The sequence below is a fragment of the Larus michahellis genome, chromosome 9 (genome assembly GCF_964199755.1).
Source record: "Larus michahellis chromosome 9, bLarMic1.1, whole genome shotgun sequence".
Taxonomy (NCBI): domain Eukaryota; kingdom Metazoa; phylum Chordata; class Aves; order Charadriiformes; family Laridae; genus Larus; species Larus michahellis.
Window position 1 is genome coordinate 16,110,636 of NC_133904.1, and position 15,171 is coordinate 16,125,806.

The 15,171-nt window shown below is 41.7% G+C and overlaps 1 protein-coding gene and 1 long non-coding RNA gene across 6 annotated transcripts in view; one reads left to right on the forward strand and one right to left on the reverse strand.

Annotated features, from left to right (window-relative positions):
- Nucleotides 1-2,276: 2,276 nt before the first annotated feature.
- The window catches only part of LOC141748167 (uncharacterized), a 63,712-nt gene continuing 50,817 nt past the window's right edge, over nucleotides 2,277-15,171 (reverse strand). Inside the window, exons 3-6 of the long non-coding RNA XR_012588935.1 lie at nucleotides 9,361-9,465; nucleotides 7,958-8,040; nucleotides 2,597-2,716; nucleotides 2,277-2,431 (exon numbers count right to left, since the gene is read on the reverse strand). This is a non-coding gene — a long non-coding RNA (uncharacterized LOC141748167). The remainder of the gene's footprint in view (nucleotides 2,432-2,596; nucleotides 2,717-7,957; nucleotides 8,041-9,360; nucleotides 9,466-15,171) is intronic.
- The window catches only part of AQP9 (aquaporin 9), a 29,977-nt gene continuing 26,396 nt past the window's right edge, over nucleotides 11,591-15,171 (forward strand). Inside the window, exons 1-2 of one of the 5 annotated variants that reach the window (XM_074599707.1) lie at nucleotides 11,604-11,716; nucleotides 12,003-12,131. In XM_074599707.1, coding sequence (XP_074455808.1) covers nucleotides 12,030-12,131 — 102 coding nt within the window. In that variant the 5' untranslated portion in view covers nucleotides 11,604-11,716; nucleotides 12,003-12,029. Of the gene's footprint in view, nucleotides 12,132-12,223; nucleotides 12,283-15,171 lie in introns of all 5 variants that reach the window. The other 4 variants (XM_074599710.1, XM_074599708.1, XM_074599706.1 and 1 more) reach the window with 4 other exon arrangements.

Consider the following 15,171-nt stretch of genomic DNA (forward strand, 5'->3'; position numbering starts at 1 on the left):
GCTGGGCTCCGCCACCGTCCGGCGCCGAGGCCCCCGCTCTCCACCCGGCCGGCAGCGCCGGGTGCGCTCCTCGTCCCGCTGCCCGCCTCCCGCTGCCTCAGCCAAGGGCGCTGTGCGCCTGCCCCTGCTGCCCCTTGCCAGGGCCCGCGCTTACTCCCCTCTCCCTGCGGCGGGTCTGTGCAGTCCTACCTTCCACAGAATCACAGAATTGTTCAGGTTGGAAGGGACCTTTAAGATTATGGACTCCAACACTCAACCCAACACTGCCAAAACCACCACCAAACCATGTCCCTCAGTACCACGTCTACCCATCTTTTAAATACCTCCAGGGATGGTGATTCCACCACTCCCCTGGGCAGCCTGTTCCAGTGCTTGACAACCCTTTCAGTGAAGAAATTTTTCCTAATATCCATCCTAAACCTCCCCTGGCACAACTTGAGGCCGTTCCCTCTTGTCCTGTTGCCTGTTACTTGAGAGATGAGACTGATCCCCACCACCACACCCTCCTGTCAGGGAGTTGTAGAGAGCGAGAAGGTCTCCCCTCAGCCTCCTCTTCTCCAGGATCAACACCCCCAGCTCCCTCAGCCGCTGCTCATGAGACTTGTGCTCCAGACCCCTCACCAGCTCCGTTGCCCTTCTCTGGACCCGCTGCAGCACCTCAATGTCTTTTTTTGTGGTGAGGGGCCCAAAACTGGACACAGCGCTCGAGGTGGGGCCTCACCAGTGCCAAGTACAGGGGGACGATCTCTGCCCTAGTCCTGCTGGCCACACTGTTCCTGATACAAGCCAGGATGCTGTTGGCCTTCTTGGCCACCTGGGCACACTGCTGGCTCATGTTCAGCCAGCTGTCGACAACACCTCCAGGTCCTTTTCCACCGGGCAGCTCTCCAGCCACTCTGCCCAAAGCTTGTAATGCTGCATGGGGTTGTTGTGACCTAACGCACATGGGGTTATTCCTCCTTCCTCGAAGACGGTCTCCCATCTCCAGTGCTGGAGGCATGGCCCTCACTGACAGGCCTGGCCGCAGACACAGAGAGCCTGTGTGGAAGCCCAGAGGCTTGGGACTTGAGCAGCAAGGGCGCTCAGTTGCACCTGTTTCCAAATTCCTCTCAGGAAAGAAAGCAACCAAGAGGAGCAAGTCCTCCCTGCCAGGGCAAGTCCCGCCACCAAGCTGTGGCCTTCTGGCCTTCTCTTTTCTTGAAAGTGCTTTGCAAAAGGAAGAGGCCTAAAGGGCAGAATAATTTGTTCAAGCAACAACCACCTGTTCACAGCTATTATTTTTTTGGGGGCTCTCTTAGTGGGAGGCCACACCATGCAAGAGGTCGGGCACGCCATACAGCGAGAAGTTGGCAGCCAAATAGCACCTGATACCACTGCTCTCTGTCTGAAACTCATCGCAAGCAGCCCATGTGCAGCGGACATCTGTCCTAGCTTGCTGGATGAAACAGCGGGTGGTTTGAGCTTGAGCCTTGGCTGGTCTGACGGACACCAGAAATCTGTGGTCAAAGCCCTACACTCTCTCTGGTCAAAACTTCCAGGCAGAAAACCTATGAAGCCCAGACCATTTTTGATACTTTAGGCAAAATCAATAAAGTTCTGCTTACTGATGCAAACACTCCCAACATTTTGAAACCGATCAGATGTCGTGTTTTGGTTATCACATTCCAGATAGATAAACAGAGAAAGGACACCAAAGCCTACAGCTGTCTGAAGTTGGCAAAGCAAAGCAGCAAGAAATATACTGCGTGACCTTTTTATTGACCTAGTCAAGAATAAACAACGGTATCTGGCCATGTTTTGATTTTGTTACATTATCCACTTGTTGATTCCATAGATATTCCTTGCTCCGTGTTTTACAAGTTCATGGACAATTGAAAAGACTGTCCCAGTGTTCTCTTAGTGTTTGTACAGGAGCGCGAGACAAAGGTTGCTTCTGCACAGACAGGCAGCACAAGGTATGGAGTACTATTTCAGTCATTTCCAGGGTTAGCATGCATATTGCTGTAAATTTCCAGCTCAATAATGAAGAAAGAGACTGCAGATTTTGCTTTCTCTCATTTTTCATCTCCCCCCCACCAACAGAGGAAATGGATCCATAATACTGTGCTGTAATGTGACATGCAGAGCTGTCAAACTGTGACACTTGGGATGAGTGAGACTTTTAAACGTCAGAAATTCAATTTTTAATGGCACACTGGCAACACAGACCTAACACTTCATCACAAGGATGACACCTTCTAAAAGCTGCTTTAAAATAAATCAGAGTGGGGATGTGCTCCTTCAAAAGGGGACTGTATTTAAACAAGTTTCAAGAATGAGGAAACGGTATAACAGTTTCATTATCAAATCAAGTCAATAAAGTTCAGGAGATTTTGGCGAGAAGAGATTCCAGTGCATGTGGAGATGTGCTTCAAACCCACATAATCTGGAGCTGTTTAAGAGACCTCCATCAACTACTTGTCATACAAACCACATTCCTCTTGCATCTAAAAGCAATTTTTTTTTCTGTAAAAGCTCTCGGAGCCGACCACCTCTAGCCTAACTGCTGCCTACACCTTGCTGGCACTCCCCAAGTGGAGAATGGCACTGCACTTACCACGTTGCAGGCTCCTGGTCTACAGCCAGCTTCAGAGGGCTCCCCAGAAGATCATGGTGGATGTGTGCGTTGCTCTTCCCAACAGCAACTGACCAGCCTCACTTGCTTGTCTTCTGCCACCTGGGAAGACAACGATGTAGGCCTTAGTGCCAGGAGCACAAGTGGTGTCTCATCGAGTACAACAGCAGCTTTGCTGAACAGAATTAGGAGCAAGGTCTGTAACGGGATGTTGGAGACACTGATGGATCCAGCGTGGTGAGCTGCTTCAGTGATTCAGCACGACACTGGCCTCTTTATGATAGCGAATTGAGTCATGGCTTCAAATCGTGCAAGTGAATACTTAATATTTAACACAATTTCTTTGTGGAAGGGATTACTATCCTTATTGTCTTGGACATAAGGACAATAACTCATAATACAATAACATAATACAACATAATAACAATGAATACAGAAGTAAACTAATTAATTTGTGAAAGAAAAAAAGTGAGTCTCTCAGTCACCAAGAAGAGAAAGAACAGAAACAATGCTCCAGTTCAGCCCGAGTTCTGTGGTCCCTAAACGTCTACTCAGGGCAGAGAAACCCCTTATTCTTATTGCAGGCCCGTAGTTTCTGGTTGGCTTTTTTTTTTTTTTTTTGGTTGTGAATTGGCAATACTAAATCAACTGGCAATTAACTCAGACTGGCTTATTTTCTCTCACATGAATGGGTTTTAATTAAACTCCTACTTAGACAGCACATCAGGAAACAAATCTGTTCTATTTCAGACTGTAATGACAAAGATATTACTGTCTTCACACTTTGTGAAGAAATGGCTGCCGAAAAAAAGAAGAACAACCAAGTGACTCTGTTTCTTCTTTCAGTGTTAGGATTTAGGCTAGTATATAGTCAAGATCAAAATCGTTCCTGAAGAGTTTCAGTTTTTTTTATTTAGATCAATCTGAATGCATAACTTGAAAAAATACCTTTGTTTGATTTACAAATTTCAGTTTCTTCACCCACCCCCAGCAACCGGTAGTATTTGTGGACAAGGACATAGACCTTGCTTATACAAACACCATCTGATGGAAACAGGAGCTTTGGTAGCCAGAGAAGGTGCAATAGCCAGAGCCGTGATGTTGAAGACTGTACAGGTGTAATTAAGGCATTCCTGGGTTGCTCAGGCAGAGGACTGGTATTTTCTGCTCTATGCTACCGTGTCCCCATTGACAAAAGGAAGTCATGAAACTAGAAGACTGGGTGAAAACATCTGTATCTCAAATGCCTCTTTTGGGCAGAGGACTGAACCAAAGCGTATACTGACACACCTGTGAAATGGACAGTGGCTACCGCAACACAGAGCTCTTCGTTCTTACTGCTTCGAGTCCCTGATAACTTCTTCTGCTCCTTAGTGAGCTCCAGATTCTGAGCACTTTGTCACACACACGAAGGAACTGAATCACATCATTCTGTCAGACACTTCCAGTGATTCATTTCAAGAGCAGCTTCAAAACCTGCCCCAAAATTTTTCCAATCTGACCCATGAATTCTTTTTATATATATTTCTCACAGCTGTCCCACTGCCATTTAGCAAGGATATCCCTGGTTCCTCATACAAACCCAGTAGTGACTGAGAGAGCCGGTGCCTCTGTACTCTTTCTCTTTGCCTCCCGCCTCAGCAAATGGCCCTTCCTATTATGTGCTTTGGAAATTGCTTTTGGAAGAAAAATAGGGACCGAAAAGAAACTGCCACTAAGTTATTTTTCAGCTCAGATTTCCGCTTAAGAAATTTGAACTTCTTTTTCTGACATATACACAGTAAAAGCTTCAGCCTCAGGTGTCCTATTTTAATTGCCTGCTATTTTCATTACTGACCATGATGGCAGCAAATGCTCTTCAGGAGATACTTGTATTTTAATTTATCTGCAAACATAAATCACACATTATAGCACTTTTTTCCTCTAGGTTAATTGAATCAATTCTCTAAATGTCTCTAAGCCCGATCATTTGAAAGAGGGTCACCGTTTGAAATCTCTTAAGAATTATGGCCCTTGAATTGTGCACAGGATGGTATCAGTCCTTGCTCCAGACAAAGATATTTTATACATATAAGGTAAAAATACTGGTATACACATAGGCAATATTATCTGTAAAGCAACACCTGCAATACTGTGATGATCCTATAAAATATTATTTCAGAAATTTTTCAAATATCCCAGTGAATTAATTGTCTTAAAATTATAAATTGTATTAATAATTGTTTAAGAATGAGTCTGGATATATTTTAAGTTCTAAAGAAACAAAACCTACTTTAATTTTCTTTATTTCTACATTAACATAAAAAATAAAATAAGTGCTTATATCAGGAACGACCAGTTTTATCACTGAAAATCAAGGAATGGTTAATGAAGAAAACTTGATTTAACATAATTTTTACTAAAAATTAGTCAAACGGATCAGTTTTCTCACCTGTGATATTGGCCATTTTATACCCTGTAGAACTGTATATTGCGGCTATAGTAAATTCAGTCCTAAATGGGAACTCGAGTTTAAGGATTTAAGCAAGCCACAAATAATTCAGTGATAGCAATAAAGCAGAATATGTTCAGAAAGACGGTCAGTGTTCAATTCACTTTATAATTGGGCCAGTTTCAAAACCCAGTATCATAGTTGAAGTCGACAGTTGAAATGTAACATGTCCCTCACCAGGCTGTTGTGCAGAAGGGTGGGTTTCCCAGTTACGGAGTGAGCCCCAGGTACCACTCCTACAGCCTGAAGACTCCCTGGGACCATCCAGCTCGGCGCTGCTCTTCGGTCAGTCACCACCCTGTGCACAGCAACGTGCAGCAACGCACAGCCACGGGGGGGTGAGCCCCGTCTCTGCAAAACAGCACCCACCTCCCGTGGAGTACACACAGCAGTGAGCGGCAGTGCCGCGGGAGAGTGCTGGAAAGAGCACATGCCGTTAACTCTGAAGTTATAGGCAATGTGCTCTTGGTTGTACGGGTTCTATTCTGAGGTTAAATATATAAAAAACTCTTCTATTTTGAATCTCTCTTCAATTTACCTGTTTGAATTTGTTATTTGTAAAACACATCAAGCCTCAAATGGATTGACCTTCTGCTAATGTATCTCACCTAATGAATAGATGCAATTAACTAATTCATATTGGAAAATTGCACTTTCCAGATCACATTTATCATCACTAAATGTGTGATCTAGTTTGCAAGTTTAAATTTTTTATTATTACCCTTTAAACTAAAGAAATAAGTCTTATATTTAATTACCTGAACTTACATATTCAATTAATAGCTTCATTACCTTAATGAATATAGATACTGCACAGAAATAACGAAAGATTGCTGCCTGGGTCTGCTCCTAAGTACACCCTATAAAGGGTCTGCTATGAACCTCAGAACAATCTTTTTCGATTAAAATACCTTGATGGGGGAGTTCCAAAGGAACCGGGCCTGGCAATCCAATATTCTTTTACAGGGGCCTGAGATAAATTTATCATCTATATTGTTAATATTTAATATGTAAAAGGAATCCCAGAAGCAAAGCTTATGTTTCTGGAAAGACAGAAGATTTAAACATTCAAATATGAATCATTCTGAGTGAAAGGGAATTAAAAGAATGAAAACCAGGCAGACCGGCAGCTCACCTACTGAAGGGCAAGGGATGAGTGTTTGGAGCATGGAGGCAAAACAAATGAACGCTCTTGTTGCAGGAGAGAGGACAAAGCACCAGGAACAGCAGCTCTTACAGCAAATACTTCTCCAACAGAGAGTCAAATCCTGGCTGGACGGCGTCCTTGGGCGTCCACATCGAGTGGGAGACAGCTGAAGGGAGGTGTGTTGGCGAGTCAGATGCAGAAAACACCGTCAATTTCCTGACGGTAATTAGACTTCAGAACCATGAAGTCATATTTAGCTACATCTATTTGTCTGCCAAACACACTACTTGGCCTTTGTGTGTCAGTGGCGTCAAATCTGTCATGATCTTTGGCTTTCATGTTAAATCTCTTTTATTAATTAGGTAGGCTCAGATCTCCTGCTCTTCACAACCCTACAGGTAGCCACAATAAGTTTCAGAGCATCTATTGCTATAGGGAATCTGTGCCTTGTAGAAAGCGGAAAACGTATCCCATTTGGGTTAAGAAAACATAGGATTTAGATCACTGCAAAGCCCACTGGATATGCTTTGAGGTTTTCTTCATGCTGAGTGGATATATTTACCAAGATATCTTTCGGTTTTAATAGCAAAGCTGAATTTAAAGTGTTTATCTCCATTTTGAGGGCTTTTAATAAAGAATTTGGAAAAGGAAAGAGTTATTTTAAAAAGAATATGCCATCAATAATCTTCCCTTACACTTACTTCTTGTGTACATTAACCATTTGAGAAAAGGGAACATGCAGAAAAAAAAGAGCAGGGAATTGGCTACAACAAAGTGTTTCTGTACTAAATTGATATATTCCTTAAAAGCAAAATTCTTCTTGCGTTGAAGCAGTCTTTTTTCCAGATGCATTCAGAAAGTCAGACCTGCCCATACTGTAACCCACCAGATAAGCTTATATTAGAACCATGTCCGGTACGTTCAGAAGGAAGCAGAGCCCCGCGCAGCAGATAGTGCCGGTGCACCTAACCGTCTGTACGACATTTCCCTAACACTTGTGCACTTTGCCAGCGCCGACAGTCCTGTCACAGAGCCCTTCCGTGTGGAACGTTATCTGTGCCCCACTATGCCAGCGTGGCTATCGCAGAGATTAAACATCCTCAGAAACTCTCAGGGCCTATGTTATACACAGACATGTCCGTACCACAAGTTTTAAAATTTACCATCATCAATTATATAACTATATGTAACACATATATGGGTAGTAGCATCAGTTATGCACTGAGGCCTGATGGTGTGCCCAGCCAAGCAAGAGCAAAGAAAAAGTTTGAGTCCTGCCTTAGAGAAAATCCAATTTAATTTTCCCTGAAATCGGCGTCAGCAGCAGTGGACTTCAACAAGCTCTGAATCGAGCCTTAAAGATTACTGGCAAAAAGCTTGAAACACAGACATGTGATGTGGTTTTGATCTCACATTCATGATCTGGACTGAGAAGTTTTATCTGGACACTGAGATCGCAGAAACAGAGAAGAAGGAACAAAGAAATTCGCAAGGGGTCACCCCGTGTGCCCTGCCCCTCCTGCAAGGTGCGACCTGCTGGACCTGAGCTGCACAGTGCAGGTGTTTGCTCCCGTGAGCACTTTTCACCAGGGACTACAGCAGAGACAGAGGGATGATCATAAAACACAAGAACTAAAGAAATAGGGGGTTTATGTACTCAAAAAGCTTAGAATGCTGAGTTACAGTGTGTTCAGATCTTCCTCACCTGAATGTTTTTTCTTTGAGTTCCCCAGCAGCAGCATCAATCCATAAACCAGAAAATGTCCTTTAAGGACCATGCAGCAGTTTCTGTATGAAAACAGAAATATAAATTAGGGAAAGGCATTTGACCAGGGACATGAATCATAGTAGATATACACATTCAGACTTTTTCTAATTCAACTAAAATCAGCAGAATTAGACTTAAAAATAATTTGGCCATTATTATTACAATACAAAAAAATATATGGTGTATTTATAGCCTTGGTCTCTCCAGCTGTGTTGGTTTAGGTTTTATTACATCAGTAATAACAATTTACGTGATACTCTGAATAATGTGCTATTAAAAATTCAGTACAGTATACACTGTTACCCATGGGATTTAAACTGTGGGAGCTATGTGTATTATTCTCTGCTTTGCTATTTCTACAGGAGTGAAGATTATTATAAAAATGGTTAGGCTATATACCCTGTGTGAATTCCTGCTCTGCTTGAATCCAGGTGAAGAGAAGAAATAGTTCCGTTCAGACTGCCTTGGGGTAAGGATCCCAAGGGTCTCAGTCTTGCAATCTAAGGTTACGCTGATCACACATTCAAGCATGAATAATAATATCAATGTGCTTTTTGATGTCTTTAAAGAATGCCAATAGATTTGTGAGGCATAACCTCCCTTAACAGAATCCATTTGATGCTTCTACAGCGTATCAGCTTTGTCTGTGTATCTATTGATTTTGTTCTTTACAACAGTTCATATAATTTTCCTGGCATAGAAGTCACATTGACAGTTTTGTGGTTCCCATGAGCACCCTTGGAGGACTCTTTTGAAAGACCAGTAGCTCAGTGGTACATTTCCTGTGTTCTATTTTGCTGGCATTAGGATCAGGTTCAGCGAAAAACAACCCGCTGGGGCTAGCACTTCAGTAGCTGAACATTTGAATCCCTTGGTGGAAACACTGCACAGCTCCAGCAATTAGTTACTGTTTAACTTATCAATTTCTCTCGAAGTCTTTCCTACTGACAATTCATTTCAGGACAGTTCCTCACACTCAGCCCACCTAAAGTTTGGTTCTTTAGCAAGGCAAATAATTCTTTCAGCTTTTTAGCTGTGGAGTTAGCCACCCTGAATGCTGCTTCTACACTTTCATCCTCTATAGCTTTACTTACTGTCTTGTGGGACTCCTCTGGTGATGGAATTTGAAAAAGTTTACATTATTACTTCCACATTCTTGGCAAAATCTTACAATCTTTTTGGTCAGCTGTGTTATGGTTCTACATTCAATATGACAGAGTTTATGCTCTTTCTATGCTCCTTGCTTATATACGACTTCCATTTTTGAAGGATGCTTGCATTTTCTTCCCTCAGATGCCACAGCTGTTGATATTTATGGATGGCACTGCCAATATCCTTACCATTATGACTCTGGGAGCAGGGTCTGGGTGAGGGAGATCAGTAGAAAACAGTAATCACAGTGTATTTTCTTTCCATTATTCAACCAGGTGGTCCATTGCATGTGACTAAAAGGCAGTAACACAGAGCATGGATCATATAGGTTAGTAATTATGAAGCCGAAGCTTTCATGGTGTTTATCTTTACATTTTACTTGTCTTTCTTGTAGTGCTATGTACGTATTTTTTAGATTTGGGAAATATCTTTAGAACCCCTTTCTGAATACAACAAAAGGAGAAACAATTCAAATTTTCTGTGTTGCCCCTTTTCTATTTGGAAATGATTCCAAAGTGTAGTAATGACTTTAAATTACCAATTGTCAAAATCTGGAAGAATTTACCAAGGGAACAATCATCCCCTGTGTACTCCGTTCTTCTATACTTTCTTAGAGCATCTGTTTGAATCTGGTTATGGAGCTGAGAAGGATCTTTGGTCTAACTTAGCATCACAGTTCTTATTAATGGAGTTAAATCATGTGATTTCTATAAAGTATTGAAGACAATTTGAAGAAAGCAAATGTAATATATTCATATTTGTGTCAGTTTTCCACCTTGTAAAGACAGAAAATTGTTATGAGGGAGGCACCGTGATGTGGACAAACAAGTAGGGATTTCTGTCTCTGACATGTCATTGCCCTACTGCTAGTTGAAAAATAGCATCAATGCCTTTGCACCTGTTATGAGACTAAACTAAGAGGTACCTGCATACTACTTTGCGAGGGAGACCTGCATCTGCATAAGAGAAAGAACCGCTATGGACAATCAACTAAAAATTGCTTTCATAAATGTATTTATTTATTTATCGCTTTCCTGGAAGAGAGGAAGTGCTTTATCTCATTCCTGCTGTAATGAATGGCCTCCCTAGCATCCTCCCTCAGTTCTACTGTATACATAATTCTGAAAGACTTCTCTCACAGACATAATAAACATATACTTTAGCATGCTGGGATAATTAGGGCCCTGAATAATATCTTTGTTTTGCAGTAGTGTAGGGTAAAGGTTTTCAAACTGCGGTACACCGGCTATTTTCAGGGGCTTCCCAGAGGCAGCTCCCAGCTGCCTGTGCAAGTGCGGACCTGTAGCACTGCTACAACAGAGCACGCCTGCTGCTGCATAGGTGCTCACCCTGGCTTGTGCAGCACCAGTGCAGATGCACTTATCTCATCATTCATCACCTATGTGCCTTTCCACACACCATCATTTTCTGAATCAGCGAAAGGCAGAGGGGTATTTGAATGCAGAGTTTAGAACACGGCAAGTAAAAGGACACGGAAAGGTGGTTAAGGATTAAAATTGGGCAGTGAGGGAGAACTGGGTGGTTAAGGGATGAAACTGGTGGTGGTAAGGTGGCTACATGCATCAGGTCCTAGCTCAAGTCAAGGAAGAGCACTGATGGGATAACAGAAGTAGCCTATTTGCCCAATCCCATAAAGCTCTGCCCTATTCACAGCAGGCAACAGTACTGACAGACCTAAACATATTTACCACCAAGGTGAAAAAGGTTTAGGACAGATACAAACCAAGGCATTGAGCATCTACAACACATGCCAAAATGGTCTACCGGAACTGGGCTAAGGTTTTGGTGTCAAGTCAAACAACAGAAAATACTTGTAAATCAACCAAACGGCCTGTTAGTCAAGTCAGTATTACATCTGATAAAACCATTCAAGATGCTTAAGAGACAGAGAGTGTAATATTTTTCTCTAGGAGGCCCAATTCTTTGAGCTATTCAGCAACTTCCTGTCTTAAGACCATGGAAAATAATATTATAATGATTCATACTGTAGCATCTATGAACTTTTAAGTTAAACATATTGGAGACATATAGTCAGTCAGTGCCTCGCTTCCCTATACTGCACTATAGGGAGCCACTGGACCGAAGCAGAGTTCATTAAATGTTCCTAATTTATCCTGCCTCATTGCTCTTTTGTAAACAGGGCAGGTCACTAGAGAGCAAGGCATTTAGTCCAAAAAGAGTACTGTGAGTGACTATACAAATTCAACATGCTACCAAGGTAAGATTCCCCATTAGCCACTGAGTTCCCTCAGAAGTGACAAGATAGGAGCTTCTGTTTACAGAGCACAGCATTCTCACAAGCATTCACTCTCTTTCACAACCTCCCCTTTAAAACTTTTTGGATAGCCAATAGTAGCACGGTCTAAATCCCAATCTAGGTCAGAGAGAAATTTTCAACCACGTTTTGGCTCCTTACTTCACGGTTTCTCTTTTTGCCTTTCTTTTTGATAAGGGTGACAGGAACAACATTTTATTCATTTTTACTGGAAAAAAAAAAAAGAAAAAAGTAACATAGCAGGAAAGGTAATTATTAATCCATTCTGCAAGAAAAAAAAGAAGAGTTCTGATTGTGAACTTACTGGTGTTATCTAACCAGTATAAATAGAAGTGTACTCAGAGAAGGCACAGGATTGAAAACTCATGATGAATTGTTAGGGCATGTTGAGTTGGTTCTGTCAATGCCTGCAGTCAGATGATTTCACTGGCTGTACAAGATGAAATCTCATATTTCAATGTATAAGTAAAAGCGTCAAAGTTCAGCCGAAGCAGGGACGAATCCAGAACAAATTTTGTGTGTATTTGTAACTAGGGCACCAGAGCAATAGAGGAAGCCAAAATGAGCCGGAAAAGCAAAAGGAGTTTAAAGGAGAAATTTGCCTTGAAGAACAGCTTGGTTAAAGAAGCCCTCTCAGAATTCCTGGGAACTTTTATATTGATAGTAAGTGTCAGCTGCTTTCCTTTCTTCCTACTAATCTAATGTGGGACAGCGCTTGTAAGGGGACACGTATGCTTTTTCTTGTACCGTACCAGCAGCGTGGTTATTGCCTGACAAACATTGTACAGCCTCGAATGAATTGCTTCTATTTATGGTAAGTTTGTAATTCCTTTCTTCACCTGATGTAATTATCACTGGCTATTAAAACCAGACAGCTTTATGTATTACAATTGCCTGACAAGCATTTGATTTCATATAGGAGCAGAATTTCAGTTGAACTATCACATTCTGAAAAATCCAGACATGCACAGTGAATGTTAATAATACTCTTGCTTTTGTTTTTAAAAAACTCAGCTCTTTATTGTACTTTCACTTCTATGCACAACTGCCCTTTTCTTTGACTAATGTACTGTATTGCACAATAAGAGAATTTTAGCTGAGTTATTTTCCTGCGCAATATAGAAATTTAGCTGTGTGATTTGTAGTGAATTTATTGGCCTTTTTTTGCCAAGCCTTCTGAGATTTTTTAAGTTAACTATTTTTTGTTTTGTTTTTAACTGTACTACATAAACTATACAGTTGCTTGGTCCTGTAGTGCTGCTAAAATTTAGGTAAACACCCAGACTCTCCATTTTCATATTCTCAGATATATTTTTTTACTTAATTTTTTTCTCAATTTTTCTGTGCGTTTTGCACTGGGACACAGCTGTTTGGTGATTTACCGGGGGAGAGAGCAGGCTCAGTGGCAGAGCTGGAAGTGAAGCAGCTAGAGTATTTATGCCAAACTCTTTCTTCCTCTTTTTTGTCCAAACAAGGCTGTCTTGCTTATTGCTGAATATTTCATCATAGTCAAAGGACAGAAAAAAATAAGAAGCGGGCATAGTACTGACATAGTATGCTTTATAACTGTAACTATATTAGCTAAATTTCAAGTAAGTCATCTAAAAAATTCCAGTAGCTCATAAAATATATGAAAATAATGGTCTTTACTACACTTCAGCCAACTGAAGTGCACAGGCACTAAAGTAACATTATTCTCAAATTTAATACCATCCATAAGACATTATTACAGTAAGGAGCACATTTAGAAGCAAGGAGCACAAAGCACTTTACAAACATTAATGAATTAAGTGTCACAACACCCTGGTAAGGAGGGGAAATGTCATTATGTTCATTTTATATATTAGCAAAGCTGATTACAGCAGACTGCACAGGAAGCCTGTGGCAGAACTCTGAATATAACCCAGGTCACCTGACTTCCAGTACTCTGTCCTCGCCACAAGATCATCCTCCTCTTTCCATTAATACAATTGAGCAAGTGAAGAAAACATATTAAAGTGCAGATTAGACCGCAAAAGCTATTATTTAGTGTCCTGCTGCACAAGACTAGAAGGAAATGGAAACCCAGAGCCCATTTTCTAGTATATTCACCATATGAATATAGTAACAAATGAAGCTCCAAAATTGTTGTTGATAATCTTTCTCAATTCTGTCTTACCCTTTCTTGTTTCAACCTTGACTTAAAGCAGAGAAGAGTCCCACATGGATTAAACTGAAGCTTTCTCGGTGCTTGGATGCCTCGATTTATGTTTCGACTGTGCAAGCTAGTGGCAGTATGAAGCGTGTATTGTAAAGAAACGGACTTTGCTGCTGTTATTTATTGCTATTGCTTTTAGGCTGTGTCAGCTAGTAAGTAGTTTCTCTTTAAGAACAGATAAATATTAAACCCTTAACTTAAATTGAAGCTAATTAAAGGGGCGCCCTGATAAGTCTGAGGGCAGAAATCCTTGAAAAACAGATACCAAGTATGCAATATCTTTCTCCACCCTCCTATTACTATGTCTTAATCCTGTTACAAAGTCAAAGTGAGATGAGAGTTCACAGCCTACAGCACGGTTGATTCAGGTCTTTGCTGAAAGCCATTTCATGTCACTGTGATGGGTTTTACGGCCTGTGGGGAGCACCCGTGCCAGGGAGCACCTGTGCCAGGGAGAGAGGCAGGGACCAACCTTTCTATTACCCACAGGCTCTCTCTGGAAGTCAATGCTCCTTGGCCGTACCTCAATCTGCGGCCAACCTAGCACCAACCTTAGCTGGGTGAAATTCTGTCCCCCCAGATAGCCTACTTCTGTTTTTTTCTGGAGAACAACATCACAGACCACATATTATTAAGAGCTTAAACTACCGTCTTTGGTAACTCTCAAGACTTGCAACATTGTTTTCCAAACTGGAAAATGTACAACCTCTAAGATTAATTTCAGGACATCTAGAAAGTGAAATCACTCATCAGGCAAAACCCAAGCCTTCACCTTGGGGTAAGAAGGGCTCTGCCTGCAATGTTGAACAGATCTGAGACAAGCCTTGAGAAAGTCACTGGGTATACAGTTTGGATAACATCTCTTGCTCACCCCTACTTAATATGATGTGGTTTGGCTTGCAGCATGCTTTCAGAGCACGTAAACTGAATTCTTTTCAGATGAAACTGAAGTGGAAGGTGAGATCCAGAATCACAGGAAATGTGCTGACCATTAATGGATGCTCAGCCCAGTGGATCAGACTGGAGATACTCCTAAGTAATCCCTCCTGAGATGTCCATAGTCATGTTCTCTGAACCAGCTGCTTGCACTACACAACTTGATAATACAGACATAGCCCATGTGAGCCTCTCTCTGCTTATATCCAACCTCTGAGGGTTCAGTGAGAAACACTAAACTCTAGGAGCCTGGAAGTGCCCTGCTGTATAGGTGGATATAATGGTCTTTATATTTGCAGATTATTTGTAAACTCCTGCCTGTTTCTTGCATTGACCTTGGTGCTGTCATGTGGTAAACCCTGAACCTGCAACACTTAATCACACCACTTGTAATTTAGAATAAATTTCCACGAAACTCACGATCTACCCATAAAGTTTTCAATGAACATTTGAAAAGGATACAACTGTTTTCCAGGAAATGGATACTGAGTGATGTGGGTTTCACACAGAGTGCTTTGAACCAACTTGTGGGACTGGTCCCCCCACCCTACACCGATGCAACAGGTCCCT